The sequence below is a fragment of the Myotis nattereri genome (genome assembly GCF_964212035.1).
Source record: "Myotis nattereri genome assembly, chromosome: 18".
Classification (NCBI taxonomy): domain Eukaryota; kingdom Metazoa; phylum Chordata; class Mammalia; order Chiroptera; family Vespertilionidae; genus Myotis; species Myotis nattereri.
This window is the reverse complement of record NC_138093.1, coordinates 37,860,002-37,884,790: the sequence shown is the minus strand read 5'-3', so window position 1 is coordinate 37,884,790 and position 24,789 is coordinate 37,860,002. Positions and strand designations below refer to the sequence as shown.

Sequence of the window (24,789 nt, the reverse complement as noted above, 5' to 3'; positions counted from 1 at the left end):
GTTTGCTTTGCATTTGTTCCCGGTAAATCTCTTCCTTGTTGGGGTGGGAGGTGTAGGTTAAGCCGGTGAGCGGGAATCAAGTTTGGCACCGGCCAAACATTCCCTTTTGACTCCTCATTTATCAGTCCTACTTTTTTTTTTGTTTTTGTAAATATGCTTTCATCTCTCTTTTTTATCCCGCTAACCATCTCCAAGAGGATCAATAGGCTACCAGTTATTCTCAGCGTGGTGCCAGGACAAAGAGCAGCACCGCCTGGACACTGTGAGAAATGCAAATTCTCAAGCCTCATGAGATCCGAGGGCTCCGGAACCCTGCGTGGGCCCAGCCACCTGTGAAAGCTCGCCAGGTGCCGCGGAGAAATGCTCAAGGTCGGCAATCACTGCCTTGGGGCAGCTTCCTAGCAACCAAGCTAAACCATGTTTTGGGGTAGGAGACTCAACGCCATAAAGATAGCACCTCTCTTTAACTTGCTGTCTGAGTGTAACATAGTTTTCATTAAAATATCAAAAAGGTTTTTTCAATTCAAACTGGACAACATAACTTTACAGTTTAAAGGGAAAAAAATAAGCTGTAATCTTTAGAGAAATTCATTTTTTTGGTGAGAAATTATCAACAAGCAAACAAACCATGAAGACCGTGATCATGTACGTTGATGGTTGATGCTCTCGATTCCGAAAGACAATGTTCCTCTTTTACTGATTAAAAATTTTTTTTTTAATTTTTTTTTTTTTTTTTTTTTAGACTTCAGAGAGGAAGGGAGAGGAAGAGAAAGACAGAAACACCAATGATGAGAATCACGGATCGGCTGCCTCCCGCACGCCCCGCACTGGGAATCAGGCCCCTTCCTGGGCATATGCCCCAACCGCGGATCGAATCCTGACCTCCTGGTTCACAGATCGAAGTTCAACTACTGAGCCACAGCGCTCCTCTTTTAAACGCTTAGAGACAGCAACATCTTCGCCCCTCCGACCCGCTAGGAGGGCGGGGCGCTCGCGGCCCCCGCGGTGGGGACGCGCATCCCGGGCCCGCGCAGCCGGGAGGACGCGCTGCAAACCGCGCGGAGCCCTGGCCCGCCCCGCCTCCCGGGCGCACCGGCTCGCCCCTCGCCCGAGCGCGGCGCCTGCAGGGGACGGCGAAGACAGTGAAGCCTTTGCACATAGACGCACTGTGAGAGGCAAGATAGAGGCACTGACGGGGGGTTCATGGCTGACCGTCAGAGGAAGCTCGTGTCGCTATTGGAGCAAACCGAGGGCCGCGGATGGACTGGGCAGATCGGCGACAACGGCGGCTGTACCGCCCATAAATAGAGCCGCGAGCGCACGATCGCCCAGGCCAGGCGTGGCCCCTGCAGGCGTGCGCTCTGTACTTTTCTCAATAATACACTCAGCTTATACCCCGTTTGTCCATATGCGCGCCCCTTTGAGCCTGGATTTCTTATTCCCAACAGCCCCAGAAGGGGCAGGGACGGCTCGGGCTGGGGCACAGTCAGTGCTCTGGCTCCGCGGAACCTTCCCTTGCGCCTAAGACCGTGGGAAGAGTGCCCACGGGTGTCGTGGGAAGTTGGAAAATTCCAGTCTCAGGACTAAGGAGGTGGCTCCGCAGTGGGTCTGGGTGGGGCCTCTGGGGATGGACTGAAAAGATCCCTTCCTCCTGGATGTGCTTGCCGTCGAAGTTTGGGTTCCGTCTGGGCGGAACCGAGCCCCAGGAAGGCGGTTCTCAAAGCCCAGGCGAACAGCAGGGCAATCACAGGCCTGGGCCGTGATTTGGTGCCGATCAGCCTTAGGCCGGAGCAAATCCTTTAAACTCTGCAACCTGTTTCCTCACCAGCAACGCGCCCAGGCTGCCTTCGGTCTCGGCTCCGAGAGTTTACGTTTGGGCAACGGGTCCCAAGCTGCCAGGGCGAGAAGCTCACCCTCTCCCCGTCGCCCCAAACTCAGTGCGCAGCCCTAAGGGTGGCGCGGAGGCCGCGCGTTTTATTGGTTTTCTGCGGATTGGGTACCCGCGGTGGCCAGGAGGAGGCGCGAGGTCCCTCCCTTTGGAACTCGGTCCCAGCACACACGGCCTTTCCTCAGTTTGGCTAGTAAAGAATAATGAAATATATATGTGAAATAATAATAATTTTAAGAGGTAATAATGAATTAAAAACTATATGGAATAGCAAGAGAAAAACAGAATAAAATAAAATATAGGGAAAGAAAAATGGATGGAGAAAAGGAACTAGAAATAAGGAATATGAGAGGGAAAAGAGAAGCAGAAACAAAGTGAAATCTAAATAAACAAGAAGATTATATACAAAATAATAATAATAAAGAAATAAAAAGGGAATAAAAAGGTGGCGTTTGGTTCCACAGATTTCAGCCTCTGCGTTCACCCTTTGGATCTGCTATTTGTGGCGCTCCATGTGTTTTGCTCAGAAGCTAGACTGGCCCCTTGGGGTGCTGTCCACAGGCCTCCCAGTAGGTTCTCTGGTGCAGTTCACGTCAGTCACTATCCCTGCCTGGCTTTCAGCCACCAGCCTGACACTTGGCAGGGCCAGGTCCCAAACAGTCCGGTGAACAGGTCTTGCCCCTTGAATGTTTCTGCTCTGACTTGCTCTCCCTCCCCCACAGAGCTCTGAGGGGGTACCCAGGACCTGTATGAGTTGGCTCACCCTCTTCCTGTCTCCTTCTGTCTTTTCTCTGTGTTTCCTGTTCACAATATTTCACATCAGTTTCACTTCCACTATTTTTTCACGGGCAGCTGCCCTGCAGTTCAGCCACAAATCTGTTTGGTGTTGGGAGCATCCATGTTGGATCTCTGCTCTTTGAATTCTTTTTTTTTTTAAAAAAATATATTTTTATTGATTTCAGAGAGGAAGGGAGAGGCAGAGAGATAGAAATATCAATGATGAGAGAAAATCATTGATTGGCTGTCTCCTGAATCCCCCCTACTGGGGATTGAGCCCACAACCTGGGCATGTGCCCTTGACCAGAACTGAACCTGGGACCCTTCAGTCTGCAAGTTGACACTCTATCTACTGAGCCAAACCAGCTAGGGCTCCTCTTTGAATTCTTGATCAGGTAAATTACTTATCCTATATAATAAAAGGGTAATATGCAAATCAACTGAATGGCCAAACAGCAGAACGGCCATCCAGACAACCATCCGGGACCAGGCTATGACACCCATTGGCGCCAGGCCAGCCAAGGCAGGTGTGATGTGATTGGTCGGAAGCCCGACCATTGCAAGTCACCGACTGATAGGCTGTGGTGCCGGCAGCCGGGGAAAGGAAGGCCTACTCTTCTTTTTTTTTCTTTTTAATTTAATTTTATTGTTTGAAGCAGCGGTTCTCAACCTGTGGGTCGCGACCCCTTTGGCAGTCCAACGACCCTTTCACAGGGGTCGCCTAAGACCATCCTGCATATCAGATATTTACATTACAATTCATAACAGTAGCAACATTACAATTATGAAGTAGCAACGAAAATAATGTTATGGCTGGGTCACAACATGAGGAACTGTATTTAAAAGGCCAGAAGGTTGAGAACCTCTGGTTTAAAGTATTACAGACAGTAGTACATATGCCTCCTTTCCCTCCACCCCCCCCCCCATTGACCTTCCCCCGGCCTTCCCTACCACCCCCCTCCTGCACATGCCCTCATCCCACCCTCCCAGTGTCTTGTGTCCACTGGTTATGCTTATATGCATGCATACAAGTCCTTCGGTTGATCTCTTACCTCCCCCCTCCGCCCCCCAATACTCCCCAGCAGGAAGTCCTACTCTTGGATGAATTTTGTGCACTGGACCTCTAGTCTCATTATATTAGGGCTTTTCTCTAAAGTTTTTCCTGTTCCTTCATTTGGGATATATTCTTCTGACTCTCAATTTCATTTTACTTTCTGTGTTTGTTCCTATATGTTGTATCTCTCCCAGTCTTCAAAGACAATTTCTGAGTAGACTGTGTTGAATAGTTTTGGAGGCCAGTTGAAGTAAGGTTTGTGTGGTGCCTAGTGCATCACCTGGAATAAAGGGGGGTGTTCTGGGTGGGGGAGCCTGGTGTGTGCACACTTTCTTGCCTTTTTTTATCAGGCTGGGTTGCCTGATGTAAATAGGGCTTCTTGGTGTACTCTTGGAGTGCCTTTTTGCTTTAACTGTGTGTCAGAGCTGCATCTGGGTGGGGTTTGTCTGTGTGCTAACATCTCAGTGCTCCGCCAGCTCTTCCTGCTCTCCCTGGAGAAAGGCCTGCATGTGCCTGCCTTAGCACTTGTTAGTTCCGCTTCTTTCTGGACAGGAAGGCTCCTTGGGCATGCAGCCATGCCCTGCACTCCACACAGGCAGCCCCGAGTGTGTGTCTTATTGTTTAAAATATCTGCAGTCAGAGCAGAATTTGGTTGGATGCCTGCATCATAACCCCTACGAGCTCTGCTTTTCAATTGGGCCAACCTTGCCTGTGTTCACACAGCTGTACTCTGCTGTTTCTGATCCCTCTCAGCACCACTCAGCTAGGTGACTCTCACTCTACCTGGGCAGCACTGCCAACATGTCCTTTTGCTTTAATTATCTGTAGTCTGGGCAGTGCTACACTGTAGGGTAATGTTGACCTTATAAATTAAGTTAGGAAGTATTTTTTCTACTTTATTATATTGGAAGATTTTGTGAAGGATGGGTATTCTTTTTTTTTTTTGAATGTTTGTGTGAAGCCATCTAGTGCTGGACTTTTACTTTTGGGGAGGTTTTTTTTAAATTTAAATTTTAATTTTTTAAATTAAATCTTTATTGTTCAGATTATTACAGTTGTTTCTCTTCCCCCCCCCATAGCTCCCCTCCACCCAGTTCCCACCCCACCCTCTGCCCTTACCCCCCCCCCCGCCCCCGTCCTCATCCATAGGTGCACCATTTTTTTTAAAAAATATATTTTATTGATATTTTACAGAGAGGAAGGGAGAGAGATAGAGAGTTAGAAACATTGATGAGAGAGAAACATCGATCAGCTGCCTCCTGCACATCCCCCACTGGGGATGTGCCCGCAACCCAGGTACATGCCCTTGACCGGAATCGAACCTGGGACCTTTCAGTCCGCAAGCCGACGCTCTATCCACTGAGCCAAACCGGTTTCGGCCATAGGTGCACCATTTTTAAAAAAATCTATATTTTATTGATTTTTTACAGAGAGGAAGGGAGAGAGATAGAGAGTTAGAAACATCGATGAGAGAGAAACATCAATCAGCTGCCTCCTGCACACCCCCTATTGGGGATGAGCCTGCAACCAAGGTACATGCCCTTGACTGGAATCGAATCTAGGAACTTTCAGTCCGCAAGCCAACGCTCTATCCACCGAGCCAAACCGGCTAGGGCAAGGTGTACAATTTTTGTCCAGTCTCTTTCCGCATCTCCCACACACCTTTCCCTGCCGAGAATAGTCAGTCCACTCCCTTTCTATGCCCCTGATTCTATTATAATCACCAGTTTATTCTGTTCATCAGATTTTTTATTCACTTGATTTTTAGATTCACTTGTTGATAGATGTGTATTTGTTGTTCATAATTTGTATCTTTACCTTTTTCTTCTTCTTCCTCTTCTTAAAAGGATACCTTTCAGCATTTCATATAATACTGGTTTGGTGGTGATGAACTCCTTTAGCTTTTTCTTATCTGTGAAGCTCTTTATCTGACCTTCAATTCTGAATGATAGCTTTGCTGGATAAAGTAATCTTGGTTGTAGGTTCTTGGTATTCATCACTTTGAATATTTCTTGCCACTCCCTTCTGGCCTGCATAGTTTCTGTTGAGAAATCAGCTGACAGTCATATGGGTACTCCCTTGTAGATAACTGTCTTTTTCTTGCTGCTTTTAAGATTCTCTCTTTGTCTTTTGCTCTTGGCATTTTAATTATGATGTGTCTTGGTGTGGTCCTCTTTGGATTCCTTTTGTTTGGGGTTCTCTGTGCTTCCTGGACTTGTAAGTCTATTTCTTTCACCAGGTAGGGGAAGTTTTCTGTCATTATTTCTTCAAATAGGTTTTCAATATCTTTCTCTCTCTTCTTCTGGCACCCCCATAATTCGGATGTTGTTACGCTTGAAGTTGTCCCAGAGGTTCCTTACACTATCTTCATATTTTTGGATTCTTTTTTCTTTTTGTTTTTCCGGTTGGGTGATTTTTGCTTCTTGGTATTTCAAATCTTTGACTTGATTCTTGTGATCCTCTAGTCTGCTGTTGGAACTCTGTATAATATTCTTTATTTCAGTCAGTGTATGCTTAATTTCTAGTTGGTCCTTGTTCATATCCTCGAGAGTCTCACTAGATTTCTTGAGGGTCTCACTAAATTTATCGGTGATTTCTAGAAAATTCTTGAAAAACCTTATAAGTGTGGTTTTGAACTCTATATCCAGTCGTTTGCTTTCCTCAATTTCTGTCATTTGTGACCTGTTTCTTTGTTTCCACATTTTTTATGCTTCCCTGTGTTGATAGAGTGGCTTTGTGTGCTAGGTGTCTTATAGGGTCCAGTGGCTCAGCCTCCCCAATTACCTGAGGTGGACACTCTTGGTGCACCCCTTTGTGGGCTTTGTGCACAGTCTTGTTGTAGTTAAGCCTTGATTGTTGTAGGTATCACTGGGAGGAATTGACTTCCAGGCCAATTGGCTGTGAGAATCAGCTGTGTCTGCAGTGGGAGAACTTCTGTGCTGGAGACACCCTTCTGGGGCAAGACTTGCTTCAGTGGGGGCTTTGGTGCTCACTGAGTCTGCTCCCTGAGTATGTCCCTTATGGATCTGAGGAGTTGTAATCTGGATGGTCCCACTCTGACCACTGGGTACACTGGCTCTTGAATCTCTAAGGAGGTGCTAATTTAGCCTCTGTCTGAGGCTACCCAGCAGGAGCTATGGAGAGATCTGCAGATTCCTCTTCTTTGTTTGGGGTTTGGAGGTGCCTAGATGAGGCCCAGCTGTGAAGCAATGCAAGCTGCTGTGGGGCCTTGGGCCTTCTTTTGGAAGTTCTGGGTCTCTCTGACACAGCTGCTGTTTGTTAGGTAATTTTCAGATTGCGAAGGGCCAGGCCTTTCATATGCAAAAGCCTTTGGGCACAGCTTGGGTGGGGCGGGGTCTCAGGGGATCAACAGGGCGGAGCAAGCAGCTATGGCTGCTCCTCAGTCCTACCCTAAGAGGCCCGAGTCTCAGTGTCCCGGGAATTGCTGTAACAACCTCTGAGAGAAAGCCGCCCTCGAGTTCTGACCCATGCCAGACAGTCCAGTTTCTCCCTGTATGAGTCTGGGTCCCCAGAGAATCGCCTGGAACTGGAGTTCAGAGCAGTTGGGAGCTTAAGACTCCCTCCCAATTGAAAAAGATAACCGTGTCCTCAGTTGCCAGCCCTTCCCACGTGCGCCTCCGTACCTCTGCACTTTACTTCCGAACCTCTTCTGAGTTTCAGTGTACTTTTCTCTTTTCTTCTAGTTGTAGAATTTCCACTCAGCCAGCCTTCCTGTGGTTCTGGATGATGTCTGTTTTATCTTTTAGTTGTATTTTTGAAGTGGTTGTGCGAAGCAGCAATTTCCAGTGTTTACCTATGCCACCATCTTGGTTTCTCCAACTTGGGGAGGTTTTTGATGACTGTTTCAGTTTATTTAGTGTTTTCTGGTCCATTTAGACCAGTGGTTCTCAACCTTCCTAATGCCGCAACCCTTTAATACAGTTCCTCATGTTGTGGTGACCCCTAATTTCATTGTTACAAATTGAACATAATTAAAGCATAGTGATTCATCACAAAAACAATATGTAATTATATATGTGTTTTCCGATGGTCTTAGGCGACCCCTGTGAAAGGGTCATTCGACCCCCGAAGGGGTCTCGACCCACAGGTTGAGAACTGCTGATTTAGACCTTCCAGTTACTTATGAATCAATTTGGGAAGGTGATAGATGTCTAAGAAGTTGTCCATTTCTTCTAGGTCATCGAATTTGGTGGTATATAGCTTTTTTATAGTATTCTCATATAGTTTTTGTATTTCTGTGGGGTCTTGTATCTTCTCTTTAATTTCTGATTTTGTTTATTGACTGTTTTCTCTTCTTTCCTTAGTGAGTCTAGCCAAGATTTTGCCAATTTTGTTAATCATTTCAAAGAACCATGTCTTTGCTAAATGAATTTATTCCTATTGTTTTTCTGTTCTCTATTTTATTTAATTTTGCTCTAATTTTTATTATGCCCTTTCTTCTTTTGACTTTGGGCCTTAATTTTTTTCTAGATCATTAAGATAAAGTGTTAGATTTTTTTTTAAAATTTGAGTTTTTTCTTCTTTCTTGTATGACTTTTTTTCTTCCCCAGGTTAGGGAAGTTTTCTGTTATTTTTTTCTTCAAACAGGTTCTCTATACCTTGCTCACTTCCTTCTCTCTGGGGTACCCATATAATGTGGATGTGGTTAAGTTTCATGTGGTCCCAAAGTCCCCTTAAATTATCCTAATGATTTTTAATTATATTTTGTTTCTGCTCCTCTTATTGAGTGATTTTATTTTCTTCCTTGTCTTCTAATTTGCTGATTTGATTCTCTGCTTTGTCTAAGCTACTATCATTCTTTCCAGTCTATTCTTTATTTCAGATATGTCATTCTTCATTTCTGACTGGTTGTTTTTCATGGTTTCTATGCCCCTTTTCATGTTGTTGATCATTCTTAAAACCATTACTTTATACTCTGTTGTTAATAAATTGCTTGCCTCCATTTCACTTAGCTTTTTTTGTCTGTAGCTTCTTCCTTTTCTTTCATTTGGGTCTGTTTCTTTGTTTCCCCATCTTTGCTGTTTATTCTGTTTGTTTCTATGTAATGGATAGGCCAGCTATTACTCTGTCTTGGTGGAGTGGCCTTCTGCAGTGATTATCATGTGGGACCCAGTGGTGTAGTCTCCTTGATCTTCTGAGCTGGGTGTTGTAGAAATGTCCTTTGCATGGGTTATGTGGGCCCTCCTGTTGTGATTGGCTCTTGATTGCTGTTGTCCCATTAGTAGGTGGGTGTAGCCCTCGTGCTGGCTGACTGTGAGGCTCAACCCCGACCACCTTATGCCAACTGTTATACAGACATTGACAGAAAAAAATAAAGAGAAAACAAAAGCAAACCAAAAAAACCCCAAAAACCCCAAAAACCAAAAACACCAAACCATCATCAACAATAAAATAAAGACAACAAAAAAAAATTAAGAAAAAAAAATGTATGAATACTAAAAGATAAGAGGCCAAGAGAATTAAAGAAAAAAAATGAAAAAAGAAAATTTGAAAGAAGAGAAGAAAGTGGGAAGACAGAATAAGAATACAAAATAAAATAAAGATAATGAGTGGAATAATAATAATAATATAAAACAGTAATAATAATGAATAAAATAAAATCCTATATAATAAAAGGCTAACATGCAAATAGACCGAATGGCAGAACAACTGAACAACCGGTCGCTATGATGTGCACTGACCACCAGGTGGTGTGTGCAGAACATGGCAGGCGTCAGCCACGGTGGATGGTGGAGCAGGTGAGTGGGGGCACCAGACCAGGGCGGGGCACTGGTTGCTGTCATCAGGGCAAGCCTCTGGTGGTTACTGAAAATTCCTTGCTCCCGCACACTGCAGTCCCGCCTGGCACTTGCACCTGCTGCCAGCACTTGAGCCACCACTTGAACCCGCTGCTGGTGCCTGGCACCGGCCCCAATCACTCTGCAATGTTAGCAGGTGTGAGTGGCAGCTGCTGGCCCCGATCACCCCTCAGGGCATCTCCACCTTCCCCTGCTCCTGAGGGGCAATCAGGGCAGCAGCCACTGCTCGCACCCACTGGCGGTGCTGGCCCCAATCACTCTGCACTGTAAGCGGGTGCGAGTGGGGCCGGCGCTGTCAGCGTGTGGGAGTGGTGCCGGCAGGAGCGGGGCTGCCGGCAGACAGGGGACTGAGGGCCAAAGTGGGAGGGGCCAGGCAGGGGCACAGAGGATGGGCCGAGACCTGCCCCTGTGCCCACCACAACCTTGTGGCCCACAGTTCCTTTCAAGGTGCACGAATATTCATGCACTGGGCCCCTAGTATTAAATAAAAGAACTACAGAAAAAGAAACGAGAAAGAGAAAAAATAGATAAGAAAAGAAGAGATAAATAAGAGATAAAACAGAAATAGTACAGAGAAAATAAATGAAAAAAATAAAATATAAATGAACAAATAAAGAAAAGATTTAAAAAGTGGAGTTCTTCTCCACATACTTTTAAGCCTGCTGCTATCACTAGTACCCTTTCAACCTGTTATTTGTAGAGTTTGTTGGATTTTGCTCTGGTTTTGTCCAAATCTGGCCACATGGTGTGCTGGTCCCTGGCCTTCTAGGAGGTTCTCTCATGCAAGTCGTTACCAGTTGCTGTCCCTGGCTGGCCCTTGGCATCCTGACTGAAGCTTGGCAGGGCACCTTTCATCTTCTCAGCCTCTACAGAACAGAAAATAAATAGAAACTGGCCATTGGAGCACCCCTGTTTCTTCTTCTATTTTTGTAGACTTGCACTGCAGGGTGACTTCCGGTCCCGACTTCCTCAAACATCTGAGGAATTCACCTCTTCACTCTGAGGTAAATGCTTTTTTTGGTGAGAGAGCATCTCAGATTACAGCCCCTGGCCTTGTCCTCATGCTGCTGAAGCTCTTGCTGTTGCTCTGTGGTGAGTAGGACAACGCAGAGTCTGGGATTCCGTCACATGGGGGCTCTGTCTTCTATAGAGCTGTGGGACTCTCAGCAGAAGAGTCTGCCTGGCTATGCTCAGGGATGCTTAGATCTCTACTTCCAACTGAGGGTGGGGTCAGGCAGAAAGTGGTAGATACAGGAAAGCCAGATTTTTTAAAAGCAAATGATCATTTTAGCTTTTATCTCATAGGATGTGTTCACCGTCTGTCTTTCTACTTTCATTTATTTATTTTTATATATTCTTTATTGATTTCAGAGAGGAAGGGAGAAGGAGAGAGTTAGAAACATCAATGATGACAGATTGTCATTGATTGGCTGCCTCCTGCTTGCCCCACACTGGGCATGGAGCCTACAACCTGGGCATGTGCCCTGAGAATCAAACCCTGACCTCCTGGTTCATAGGTTGATGCTCAACCAGTGAGCCACACCAGCAGGGCTGTCTTTCTACCTTTTTTTTTTTTTTTATTGTTGTTGTTAATCCTCACCTGAGGATATTTTTCCATTAGTTTTTAGAGAGGGTGGGAGAGAGTGGGAAAGACAGAGAAACATCGATGTGAGAGGAACACATCGATTGGTTGCCTCCTGCGCGAGCCCTGACCAGGACCCAGGCCAGGGAGGAGCCTGCAACCATGGTACGTGCCCTTGACCGGAATCAAACCTGGGAACCTTTGGTCCGCAGGCGGACGCTCTATCCACTGAGCAAAACTGCCTAGGGCATGTCTTTCTACTTTTAATGGATGATTTTGTTTTGGGTATTTTTCAATAGCCACAAAGATAGTTTGTACCACAAATTGGTCTCTCAGTTCTTTGCCCTTCTTACTATAAACATTGTTTTTCTTTATCTTTTTATGACCTTGCATTCCTACCATCAATCCCTAGAGCATTGCTAACAACTGCTCTATTTCCAAAATTGTTGTTTTCAGCATCAGCCCCCTTCCCCACACAACTAACGGACTGTATCTCCAGCTCACATTCTCTAATGCTCGGTCTCCAACATGTCTCAACTCCCCAAGGTTACTTTTCCACTGTCGATTACTACGCTCTGCATCCTCTCTTCTCACAGCAGTCACCTTAGACTCTAGCCATCACAATACTCCGTTGCATACACCTTCATCTCTCTTCCCCCGCAGCAGTCTCCTGATTAACACAGGTTTCTGCATGCTTCACACCTGTGCCTGAGCAGCTGCATGTGACTTCATACCAAAGGCGCAATCAGGCCGCTAGTCTAAAATAAAATCCCAAACTATTACCAATTCTCTCACACCGATATCAACCACTATCGGCCCACCCGGTCGATTCCGGATGCACTGGCCTTCCTATCCCGCCGTGGGAAAGGTGATGCCGTCTTAATGTCTTTGCAGGCGCTGCGTCCCTTCCAGAAATGATCGTTTCCAAATACTCAGTAGGCTTTCACCCTAATTTCACTTAGGTTTCTCCTCGATTGACATCTATCTAAATAGTCAAGACCATCATGAGATCATCAGTAACTTATTTCTCTGATTTATTTTCCTTATGGCGCTAATCACTCTCTGAAACCATGCCATATGTTTATTTTTAATTGGCTCTCTTCCACTGAAATGTTAAATTTTTTTTTAAAATATATTTTATTGATTTTTTACAGAGAGGAAGGGAGAGAGATAGAGAGTTAGAAACATCGATGAGAGAGAAACATCGATCAGCTGCCTCCTGCACATCTCCTACTGGGGATGTGCCCGCAACCCAGGTGCATGCCCTTGACCGGAATTGAACCTGGGACCTTTCAGTCCGCAAGCCGATGCTCTATCCACTGAGCCAAACCGGTTTTGGCGTTAAATTTTGACAACAAAGACTACCATTCATCTTTATTCCTGTAACATAAGTGCCATCTACAATGCCTCGTATATAGTATTTGTTGTATAGATGAATAAAGAAAATGTGATTTTCTTTTTTAAAAAAATATATTTTATTGATTTTTTACAAAGAGGAAGGGAGAGGGATAGAGAGTTAGAAACATCGATGAGAGAGAAACATCGATCAGCTGCCTCCTGCACACCCCCTACTGGGGATGTGCCCACAACCAAGGTACATGCCCTTGACCAGAATCGAACCTGGGACCTTTCAGTCCGCAGTCCGACGCTCCATCCACTGAGCCAAACCAGCCAGGGTGAAAATGTGATTTTCATGTAAGCCTTTATCCATTCTTTTCTTCTACCCGAGGAACTAATTTCTTAAATAATAAACATTTACCCTAAAAACAGAAGGCATCTCACATTAAACATGGGCTTAAATAGATGACATTAATAATGAGATAATATTTACTGAACGTTGAATAAATTCTAGGCACTACTCTAAGCATTTTATGGCTATCAACTTATTTAATTCTCACAAAACTCTATAAGGCAAGTCTGTTATTGTCTCCATATTTTTCAGAAAAGGAAAGTACAGAGGGATGAAACCTTTTTCTCAGGGTGACACAACGTGTAAGAGGAAGAGCCTCTTACCAATGCCATCGGCTGTAGAGCCTGCGTTCTCACAGCAGGTGCAGTTTTAGTGATTATCAGGCCCTGAGCCTTCCTGTCCTGTCCTGGCTACCGTTACATGAGGCAGCATCAGAGCTGGGTCATCCGGACCTTTGAGAGAAGGGCCTGGAAATGGGCGGCTTGAAGAAGGGAGTTGCTAAGTAGTTCTAAAACAGAGGCACCATCGTGTAATTATAAATGAGAGAAGCTCTTGGAAGTTGCTTTATAATCATAAAATGAACTATGTGTTGTTTATGGGCAGGTGTCTTATGGGTGATGTGGAATGTGAGAAGAGGAATGGAGAGAAAGGAGAAAAGAAGGAAGGAAGGGTAAAAATCAGGAGGAAGGGAGGAAAGAAGAGAAGAAAGGGAAGAGAGAAAGAGTGAAGGAAGAGGAAGGGAAAGATGTGGGGGAGGGCGCAGGGAGGGAGGGTCTGTCGTTGGGAAACTCTTGGGAAAATTAAACTTGGCATGGGTTTTGGATTTGGTGTTCCGCACTGACCTCTGCCGAATTCTCTCCCAGGTCAGCCCTGTGAACCAACAGGTGAGTTGCACTTCCCTTTCTTCTTCATGGTCGGTGGGTACCTTGACACGTGGGCCAACCCCGGAGGCCAGTGGGTGGCTGTCTGACATCTGGTGACAGCTACCGAGGTGTATAAACAACCGTGGCTCACTCAGGCCTAGGCTGCGGTGTTCACATTTGTTTCTGTACCTGATATTTGCATGTTCAGCTCGGGGAGCAGGTGTTGGTCTTTCCTCAAAACCACAGTCTTTTTTTTTTTTTTCCCCTGGGAAGTCCCAGCTGAGGGAGGGATATGCTGCTTGCACACAGAAGTCATGGGTATCAAAGATTGATTTTATTTTATTTATATAACAATTTTTTTCAGAATTTTTTATTGTTGAAAGTAGTACATATGCTCCCCTTTTTGCCCATTGATTCCCTCCAGCCTGCCCCCGCTCCCCACCCCAGGCCCTCACCACCCCACTGTCTGTGTCCACGGGTTATGCATATGTGCATACAAGGTCTTTGGTTGATTACCTCCCACCCTCCCACCCTCCCTCAAAGATTGATTTTAGAAGAATCTCTGCCCTTGCAGCCTCAGGGGCCCTGAGGCCCCAGTGTCCTCCTCAGCTGGGTGTTACACCAGGAGGGAGAAGGGAGCCACATTCCCACGGAGAACACCGTCACAGCCAGCCCTGGGCCACGCGCAGCATAAAATAATGCTGCCGGCTCCTTCCCAGTGTTAGCTGAGCTGCTGCCACAGCAGTTACCCAGCGTGGTTTCTCTCTCAGACTCTGATTTCTGCAAACTTACTTCATTGTTCTGATCCTCGCTTAAGGTCTTACCTTTACCAGATGGAGAGAGGAGACCATTTCCCCCCAGAAGAAATATTTCACTGAAGTGTGTTTAAATGTAATATGTGTCAGAACTCTCTTTTTGTGCATAAAATACGAAGCACAGGGTTAAACGAGGCTGTCCTGTCCCATCAGGAACACAGGCTGCACATGCAGCGAGGGAACCCCAGATTAGGGTTCCTATGACAAGGGATGCTCAGAGCCGACTCCTCCGGCTGGGTCCCTCGCCTGGTGTTTGTCTGAGTCTGTGCCAATGCCACGGTGTCTTATTCTTGGCCCTGTTTTTCCTCCGAAAAGCCACACAGGCGCCTAGTCCTAGCCTAAGCCACACCCAGGGTGATGGAAGCTTCTGCCACCAGGAATTTCCCAAGGAGCCTCTATGCCTGAGAATTATCTCTCTATATAAAAGCCTAAGTGACCATTACCACCAGACGACCGGACGACCGGCCAGTAGCTATGACGTGCACTGACCACCAGAGGGCAGATGCTCAGCACAGGAGCTGCCCCCTGGTGGTCAGTGCGCTCCCACAGCAACCTCCCATGGTGGCTGGCCAACCTCCTGTGGTCCGGCCTGCCCTATTGGCCCTGATCGGGACTGGGCAAGATGGCCCCAATGGGCCCCGATCACTGGCCTGGCTGAGGGACCCCAGCCGTGCACAAATTTGTGCACTGGACCTCTAATTTGAAATAAGCTCCAAACTGTAAGATTGAGCTCCAAACCCTTGAAAACTGCGCTTTCTGATGTCCTACTCCATCCCCCACCCAGGCTCATTCAGAAAAGTGGCTTACAGGTGCCCAGGTGCCTTTTTCCTTCCCTTTTCTGCTCAGGCCGTACAGCTGTGCTGCTCCTCAGGCCTCTAGGGACTGCAGCTATCCAAGGAGAGAAAGTGACTCCACTGTGCAGGGCTTCCCACCCCCCAGCGCGGGCAAATCTTGTCGCATCATTCTGGAACTGATGTTCTCCAAGTCCCAAGGCACAGCATTTCAGGGTAAAGATTACAGATATCAAACCAGAAATAACGCCCCGGAGATCTGGAACACTTGGCATTTTTAGCTGGTGAATTAAAGATGCATCAGCCCATGAAACATCAAAATCCCTGAGAGCACTGGCCATTCAGGGGTTTGTTTATTCAACCCTCAGAGCCTCTACTATTTGGGAAGTTTTAAGAAATACCTCTTTCTTTCCTGCCATGAGGAGATGAGATGAAAGCAGAATACAAATATAACCATCTTTAATTCATCCAGGAAAAAGCTCCTAAGGCAAAAACATACACCCCCGAGGCTCAAGATATGGGTTAAATTTTCTCCTTGTAAACATGGCTTCTAAAGGGGCTTGTTAAGAAGTCTCACAAGAAAAAAAGAAAAAAAAAGAACCCCCCCCCCCAAACAAACAGACATAAATATATGAAAAAAAGTCAAAAAAAAAAAAGTCTCAGAACACAGGCTGTGCAGACGTGTGGATGGAGGACATTTCTAAGCAAGTACATGCCTGCTTCTTTCATTACAATAATAAGGGCAGAAGAGAATTAGGTAAAGAAGGAAGTGAGTTTCTCTAAGTCTTTCCCAGATCCTCCAGGTTTTATATTCTGTCTTGGAAAGAGATAGTCTGAGATGTCAGGGGAAAGGAGACAGAAGAAAATAGCCACTAAGGCCTACAACAAGGATGGTTGAAATATATTCGCTTTTCCGACGACTTCAAGCGTTGTCTTCCCCAACGCCAGCTGCAATGGCAGTGGTCAGGACCCCGGCACCGTCTCCAGAAAGGCTGCTCTTAGTTCATGGATAGAAACTTCAGTGAGTAAGGACCGAGTCAAAGGTAAGGGCTGCCTGTGGTAGGAGGCGGTGCTACACAGAGGCAGGTGTGTTGGGGGTGAGCAGATGGCAGAAGAAAGCCCATGGACCACGTGTGGGTGGTGATATGATCCGTGTGTCCAGTTGGCTGGTTCTCACTCTTTTCTTATTTTTCTTGATTTCAGAGAGGAAGGGAGAGGGAGAGAGATAGAAACATCAATGATGAGAGAGAATCATTGATCAGCTGCCTTTTGCACACCCTCTACTGGGGATCAAGCCTGAATCCCAGGCATGTGTCCTTGACCGGAATCAAACCCAGGACCCTTCAGTCCACAGGCTGCCGCTCTTATCCACTGAGCCACACCAGCTAGGGCAGATTCTCAGTCTTGTTTCAAATGCTAAGAATACAAAATGACTGAATGCCATTGCCCTGGAATGTGTGTTTAATCCTTCTCCCTAGCGCTGCTTTTGACAGTCAGCCCTCCTCGGCCCATGGAGGGGAACGCAATGGCCCTGACCTGTAAGACCCAGCTCCCCACACAGAAGTTAGGTGTCCCGCTCCAGTTCTCCTTCTTCAAAGATGGCTCTGCCCTGGGGCTGAGCTGGAACAACTCCTCGGAGCTCCACATCACTGCCCTGAAGAGGAAAGATTCCGGGTCCTACTGGTGTGAAGCTCAGGCAGAGGGACTTAAAGTCATACGGAGCCGGATAATCCAGATAGATGTGAAGAGTGAGTGTCACTGGGCCCCTCTGCTGGGTGCTCGGGGGGGGGGCGTGAGCCTGGGCTGTGTTCACTGTTCTGTTCTGCTCCTGAGCTGCTCTCTCTAGGCGAGTCCTTAGGGGTCCTCCCTTCCCCTTGCTATTCCCATTCAAGCGAGCAGAAGACTATTTAGACAAACTTGATTGTGTGTCTTCACTCTGCAGGAGAGAGTGGAGAAAATCTACATAATACATAGTCCCTGATACAAGCAGCTGTTGCTCACTCAGCACTTTGAACAACTACGGTGGAATAGAGGGTGGTGTTGTATAGGAAGGGCTATTAATAAAGATACTGAGAAGAGAGAAAGATGACCGAGGTTGCACGAGAAGGCTTTGTGGAATAGGCTAATGGAAGAAAAGTGTGGGCCTGGTTTTTAAAGATAGAAAAGGTGTTTTCTGATTCAAAATCACAGATGTTATTGCAAGTCAGGGCCGATGCTTCTGGTATCCTTTCATTCTCGGACAAAGATGTGTCCATTGTGCCATAAAGCAGCTGTTCTCCAGATGCCTGGGCTTCCCACACCTGCTCACAGTCAACATTGGTGATGGTGGAACACACACACACACACACACACACCACACACCACATACACACACCACACACACCACATACCACACACACAAAACACATACCACACACACACGTCCCACCCACCCCCTCCACACCCCCCACACCATACACACACACACACACACCCCACAACCCCCCCACCTCCCCACACCATACACACACACCACACACACACACATCACACACGCCACAAACACACCACACACACACAACACACACCACATACTACACACCACATACCACACACCACACACACACACCACACACCACACACCACACACCACACACACACGTCCCACCCGCCCCCTCCACACCCCCCACACCATACACACACACACACCCCCCACAACCCCCCCACCTCCCCACACCATACACACACACACACCACACACACACACATCACACACACCACAAACACACCACACACACACAACACATACCACATACACACAACACATACCACACACACACAAACCCCACAAACAACCCCCCCATACACCACAAACCACACACACCACACACACACATCACAAACATACCACGCACACACCACACACACATAGCACACACACCACACACACACTACACACACACACACCACAAACACACCACACACACCACACCACATACTACACACACACACCCCACAAACCCCCTCCACACACCACACACACACACACACACACACACACACACACCATACACACACACACCATACACACACACCACACCACACACACACCACACCACACACACACACACCATACACACACACACACACACACACCCTACACACCACACACACACACACACCCCAACCTAGAGAGCAGGCCCTATTCCAGCACAGAGTTGGAATCACCACTTAAACCCAGGCAGTCTGATCTGCAACACGCAGTATTAACCAGTAGCTTTTGTGCCGTGAGGAATGCGTGTTTGAGAGACATCAGGGTGGTGGGAGGTCCATTGTCCTAGGGAGGGAGGTGATGCTGCATCCTCCATGGTGATATTATGGTGCTTTCTTATCCTACCACCACGAACCCAAACAACGCCAATTTCAAATCAGCAGAACCCCCGGCCCCCTCCCCCCAATTAAACTACATAAATGATTGACTTTCTCCAACGCCTTTTCCCCAGGACAGCCATCCTCACTCCTGCCCCTGAAACTCCCCCTTAGGGCTCACGTGTCATTGTGTTTGGCAGGAGTCCCTGTCTACAACGTGAGCTTGGCGACACAGCCCCCCGGGGGCCATGTGATGGAGGGAGAGAAGCTGGCTCTTGTCTGCGTGGCCACGGGGGGCACAGGAGACATCACCTTCCGGTGGTACCGAGGGGCCCTGGGCCTAAACCTGGGGGCCAAGACCCAGCCCTCCCTGGCGGCGGCGTTGGAGATTCCTGCGGTGAGCGAGCAGGACGCCGAGGCCTATTACTGCGCAGCGGACAACGGCTACGGGCCCAGCCTCAGCGGGCTGGTGAGCGTCGCGGTCAGGAGTAAGTGCCCCTGCCCATCGGCTGGCAGGAGCGGGCACACGGGACCCCTGTTTCCTGGGGGGCATCCGGAGGAAGCTCAGGGGGGCCGAGCCCCTGAGGGAAGAGCTGGTGAGTCTGCCGCACTGTCCGACACCCCCTTGGACACCCCATCTTTTCCAGTTCCAGTGTCTCAGCCTGTCCTCACCTCCAAGGCTCCGGGGGCTCCGCCGGTGGCGGGGGAGGCGGTGGAGCTGCACTGCGAGGCCCGGAGCGGCTCTCCTCCCATCCGGTACCAGTTCTTCCTCGAGGATGTCCCCCTGGGGAGCAGCTCGGCCCCCTTCGGAGGAGGCGCCTCCCTGAACCTCTCTTTGACCTCGGAACATTGCGGGAACTACTCGTGTGAGGCCGACAACGGCCGGCGCGCCCAGCGCAGCGAGGCGGTGCCCCTCTGCGCCGCAGGTACAGCTCGGCCCACGGAGCCGGCACCGTCTTGGTGCCCGGGAGGGTCTCACGGGCCTCGCCGTGTTACCCCAGATGGGGGTCGGTGGGTGGTGCCGCCCTGGGGGTGCATCTGAGGGGCCTGCAGGACCTCGTGGCGGGGTGCGTCTCTGGTTCTTTCATCGCTGAGAAGAGCTGCAAGTCTCTAGATCACTAAGTGTCACTGCCCCTGCCCCCTGCGAAGGGCGGACCTTGGCCTCGAGATGTCTGCTCTCCAAACCGAAGTCCTTCTCCTGGCAGCTCACGCACAGGTCTCTCCCCTCAGTGCCTGCAGCGGACAGAGGAAACCCTACTCCGCCCATCCTTGAGGGGCTGCTGGGCGGCGTCGGTCTCACCATTATGGCCCTGTTCTTTTGCTGTTGGCTCAAGAGAAAAGTAGGTGAGTATTTATGGTGATTGGTATGCGGTTACCGTGACCGTGGTTTTCACGGAAATAGGCTGCGTTGGTGTCACGTATACTACAGAGAATGAATGCATCGCGTGCGTCACCCTGCCCGCAGACCTGCTAACAACTCCCAGCAGGGAACCGCACCTATTAAAGTACTGTACTGTTGTTAGTCAAGTTCCTATCCCCTTTGTATTATCCAGCTGATATCTAATGATTCTGTGATTTAATTTTATATGAAAATGTAACTATTTAAATAACGAATCAGCTACTGGATGAGAAATACAGGGAGCAGTTCCAGCTATCCTGACCACCTCCCAACTAAAGTCAATGCATCAATTCTTATGCACCTTAGACTGAAATTACATGCCCTCCCTGCCCCCTCCCCCCATTCTACTCATTACTGGGTTTTTTCCACTTTTCAGTTTAAATGTCATTTAAAAAATACATATTTTTAAAATTGATTTTAGAGAGGAAGGGAAAGGGAGAGAGATATAAACATCAATGATGAGAGAATCATTGATCGACTGCCTCCTGTATGCCCCACATTGGGGATGGAGCCTGCAACCCGGGCATATGCCATGACTGGGAATTGAACCGTGACCTTCTAGTTCATAGGTCGATGCTCAACCACTGAGCCACACTGGCCAGGCTTAAATGTCATTTTCCCCCCAGGAGGCTTCACCTGGCCACACAGCCTACAATTCTCTTCTAGTATTCATCAACAGAGTATCAAGTTATTTGGTTTTTCACTTTATCCCCATTGGTAATTAAACATTTATTTGTACCTTTAATCTGGTTTCTTGGTCTCCGTTGATCAAGGTGGAGATGAGGCAAGAGAAGACACTATGAGCTTCTCATTTACATTACAAGCTTTTTCTGCATCTTTGGGCGCCTCACCCCATCTCTCATAGGGCTGGGCAGTGCCTCCCCTGCAGGATCTTGTCATGATAAAAAACTAGGTGGTGTGGTTGTAAGATCAGAAGCAAAAAATGTAATAGATGTGAAGGTTCGAAGGCTTGAGCTCAAGTCTAAGCTTTGGCATTCACTGTCATTGGAAAGCTGGCTTAATTCTTCTAGGCCTGAGTCTCCTCATCTGCAAAATGCAGGACCGGCCTGAATGGCTGCCAGTTTGTCCCTTGGGCACACGGTGGCATCTGTGACGGGCGTGCTGGCGCAGAAACATGCCCCGCACAAGTGCCACAGGAAAACTGGCGAAAAGAGTTCCCCACTGACATGTGTTCATGTGTTTGACTTTCAGGAAGACGTCCAGCCAAGGACCCACCCAGGTGAGCCTCTGCTTCCTCTTTCTGCACAGACAGTGTAGAAAGATCTGTTTTATAAAAGTTAAATGGTCCTCTCTCAGTAGCTTTTTACATATTAAAATACAGATATATTTTACTAACTCCAGAGAGGAAGGAAGAGGGGGAGAGAAATAGAAACATCAATGATGAGAGAGAATCACTGACTGGCTGCCTCCTGCACACCCCACACTGGGGATTGAGCCAGGCATGTGCCCTGACCGGGAATTGAACCGTGATCTCCTGGTTCATAGGTCAATGCTCAACCACTGAGCCACGGCAGCCGAACCATATTTTTATTATATCCAAAACTTCCACCACACAGTTCCCTCACTGATAACTTGGAATATTCATTTGCTCCTCCTCTTCTTTTATATATTAACAAATTAATTTAAGTCCTTTCATCATTCTTCCTAATGTACCGCCTTCACTAAATCTGTAGAATAAGAAAGCTACATTACTTTGACTCATTCGATGCATTCATTCAGTCAGTTCACCAATATCTGAGGGTCTGCAAATCATTCCATTGAGTGCTGAAAGGCCTGAAAATATATACAAATGTTGAGAGTCGTGAAGTATCATAGATAAATATACATTTCTGTAACACAGGCCAGACAGTAGTGAACACACTGAAAATTTTCATGATAAAGTTCTTTAGGAGTTTAGAAGAGGGAAAGGTTTTTAGAGTGCTTTCATCTGGGGATATCAATATGTACTTGATATGGTCTATAGTGTGTTATTGTTTATGCCAACAAAAAAGAGGTGTGTGTCCCTCCCCTCCTAAATCAGAGTAGCATATACACGCCAAGACAATCATCTTATTTTCTTTCCTCAAGACCCTTGTTCTGCTAGAACATGCTTTCCATGTCGAGTGAGTCAATATTTCTCCATTTGGTACTTGCTGAGCACCCGTAATGTGAAAGGCCTGTAATGGGCTGCGGCTTCTGCCATACAGCTGTGTGGATTGCTGGTTTCCCCAGAAATCACTATTCTACTTAGAACTCTTTCCACCAGGCCCCTCTCATTCAGTGTCTTACTCACAAGCTCAGATGGCGGTGTCTGGAATGCTGGCACAGACGGATAGCACGTGTTTCTGTGTTTGCAGGAGCCCTCCCAGCCCCCCGCCCCGAGAATTCACCTACGTGAATGCAACGGCTCCAGTGCGGCAGCAGCCGTTATATGAAAATGGTGAGGTTTCCCCATCACCTGGACCAAGGCAGGTAGAGCGAGCCAGGGAAGAGGCCATGGGGTCATGTCTGTTGGTCAAACCGGGCCCTGCTGTGCTCCCGCCACCTCCCCAAATAGATGGACCACCCGTCTTCAGGGCTGAGAAGGGGGTGCGTCTGAGGGACTGTGTCCTAACGCCTCCTTTTCCCTCTCTCAGTGAATGTTGTCAGTGGAGGTGAGGTTTACTCCCTGGTGTACCATATGCAACAGGAGCGGCGATCAGCGGCAGGTAAGACACGAGGGAGCGCATTTTCCTCTGACTTTTGTCTTGCCTGGAACCAAGAAAGGGCTGCGTATTGCTGTGCTCTTTTGTGTGCTCGCTTCTGCCCTTGGCGCTGACTGCGCATCGCTGTGCCTCTCTGAGGGCCGGCCTTTGGCCTGGAACCGGCCTCGAGGAGAACCCAGTGCCTGACGGTGGAGTGTGCACCTCACTCTGCAGTCAGGTGCAAGCACTGGAGAGGTGGCTCCTGCTTTTCTCCGTGACGAGCCTTATGCACTCCCTGCAGCACCCGACACAGCCGTCCAGCTGCTACTGGTGTCCTACCTGGTACACGGTGGGCCCAGAAATGCTGCCGGATGTAAATGCCAGGAGGGACCTACTTATCCTCCCACCCCCAGGCTCTTACTTTCTCTCTGCATACTAAGGGAAGTGTATTTGTGATAGGCAGAAAAGTGAGACAAAAATAGTAAGAGAAGTAAATCCATGGGCGATAGACCGGAGAGGAAGAAGCCTTTATTAAAACTAACTTAGTGAAGGACTTTAAGTGTAAGTACAACCTCATAGCACGCACCCTTTTCTTCACAGCACCATCCCTGAGGACACAGACGCAGGATAAGGTGAGTTGGAATTCCTCCAGGCTCTTTCTTCTGGGGGCTGGTTGTCATACTTTTAAAATGATGGCCACTAAGGAAAAATGAAAGATCCCATGGTCTACCATCTCCTTTATCTTCTCACACAGTGGGGAGAAAAACGTTCAGTCATAACAACCAAGTGTCCCTGCAGAAGGGCATTTGGGAGGCTTGCGTATACATGTATTTTGGCCATGGACATATGGGTGACTTGGGACTAAACTGTAGTATTTTCCCGGTCTAAAATTTTTATTTAAAAATCTTTACACTGAAATACTGTTAAGCTGTACATATATAACTTTGTGCTGTAAGGTTACCTAAACAACACATCTACATGCATAAAAGGCTAATATGCAAAGTGTCCCCTCGGGCGGGCGTTCAGCTGAGAGACTGGGGGTTCAATTGCTCACTATAACATGTGCTGACCACCAGGGGGCAGCGCGGAACGAGGGGAGGCCCCGGCCGGCAGACAAAAGGCCCCTATCAGCCCTAATTGCTGGCCAGGACCCTACCTGTGCATGTATTTCATGCACCGGGCCTCTAGTAGAAATATAAATTCATAAGCTAAACCGTGATGTTTATAATTAAAGATAGGTAATTTCTAAACTTTGAACAATTCATAACATCCTTGATGATACAAAAATGCGCTCATAAAATGCAGAAATACTGATTCTTCATGGATGCAGGGACAGCAGGTGCTTTGCAATTTTGTTAAGTGTGGTGTGACAGTCAAATGTCTCAGGACAGAATTCAAGTCCTTGGTAAACCCCTGGGTGGCACGCTACCTTTAGTTTATGAATACCAAATTCTGACATTTAAAAAAACCTGACAGCCCCTGGGACTGCCTCGCAATGGCCCATAAGAATGAGAGAAGGCCTCATATGTTTGGGTCAGTTTGCAGGTCATTGGTACACCTTTGCAGCCCACCAGTGATTGCAGACCCTCTGAAACGGCTGCCCCAGGGCCACAGTCTTCCAGTAACTTCTAATTCATGTGCTGCACGGTGCACCATGCCTTTAGCTGCTTGGGAAGAGAACCGGTAGGAGGCATGCTCTCCCTGGGTTCCCTGCTCCGGCCTTACCCCTGTGCCTGTGCTTCTAGGACCCCTCAGCCATCTACTCTGGAGTGAAAACCTCAAGCAGCACAGATGATGACTACGAGGATGCTATTTAAGTTATGGAAGACCCTGCTCTTTATAAAGCACCTGTGACCCAGGCCTCAGAACCAGTGCGTTCTTCAGAGATCTGGGGACTCCGCTGTCCAGTAGCCTCACCCAGGGGAATGCCCTCCATGAGACGATTTCCACCTCCACTGGAAGGCAAAGTTGGCTCAAGCCCCAAACAGACTACCCCAGAGACCGACCCCGCATGAATGAAGAAATGGGAAGGCCTCTGCTACCAGAACCTGATGCTTGCTGGTTCTTTCAGGCCCGGGT

General features: G+C 47.8%; 1 protein-coding gene across 1 annotated transcript; it reads left to right on the top strand.

Moving 5' to 3' along the window:
* Positions 1-10,599: 10,599 nt before the first annotated feature.
* On the top strand, positions 10,600-24,527 carry LOC308534333 (Fc receptor-like protein 1; the record flags this gene model as incomplete). The annotated part of the gene is made up of 11 exons (XM_081112814.1): positions 10,600-10,630; positions 13,674-13,694; positions 16,758-17,027; positions 18,828-19,115; positions 19,275-19,553; positions 19,858-19,971; positions 21,239-21,266; positions 22,384-22,466; positions 22,663-22,734; positions 23,311-23,342; positions 24,456-24,527. The coding sequence occupies 11 exons, from the start codon at positions 10,600-10,602 to the stop codon at positions 24,525-24,527; spliced, it is 1,290 nt and encodes a 429-aa protein (XP_080968940.1).
* Between the last annotated feature and the right edge of the window lie 262 nt (positions 24,528-24,789).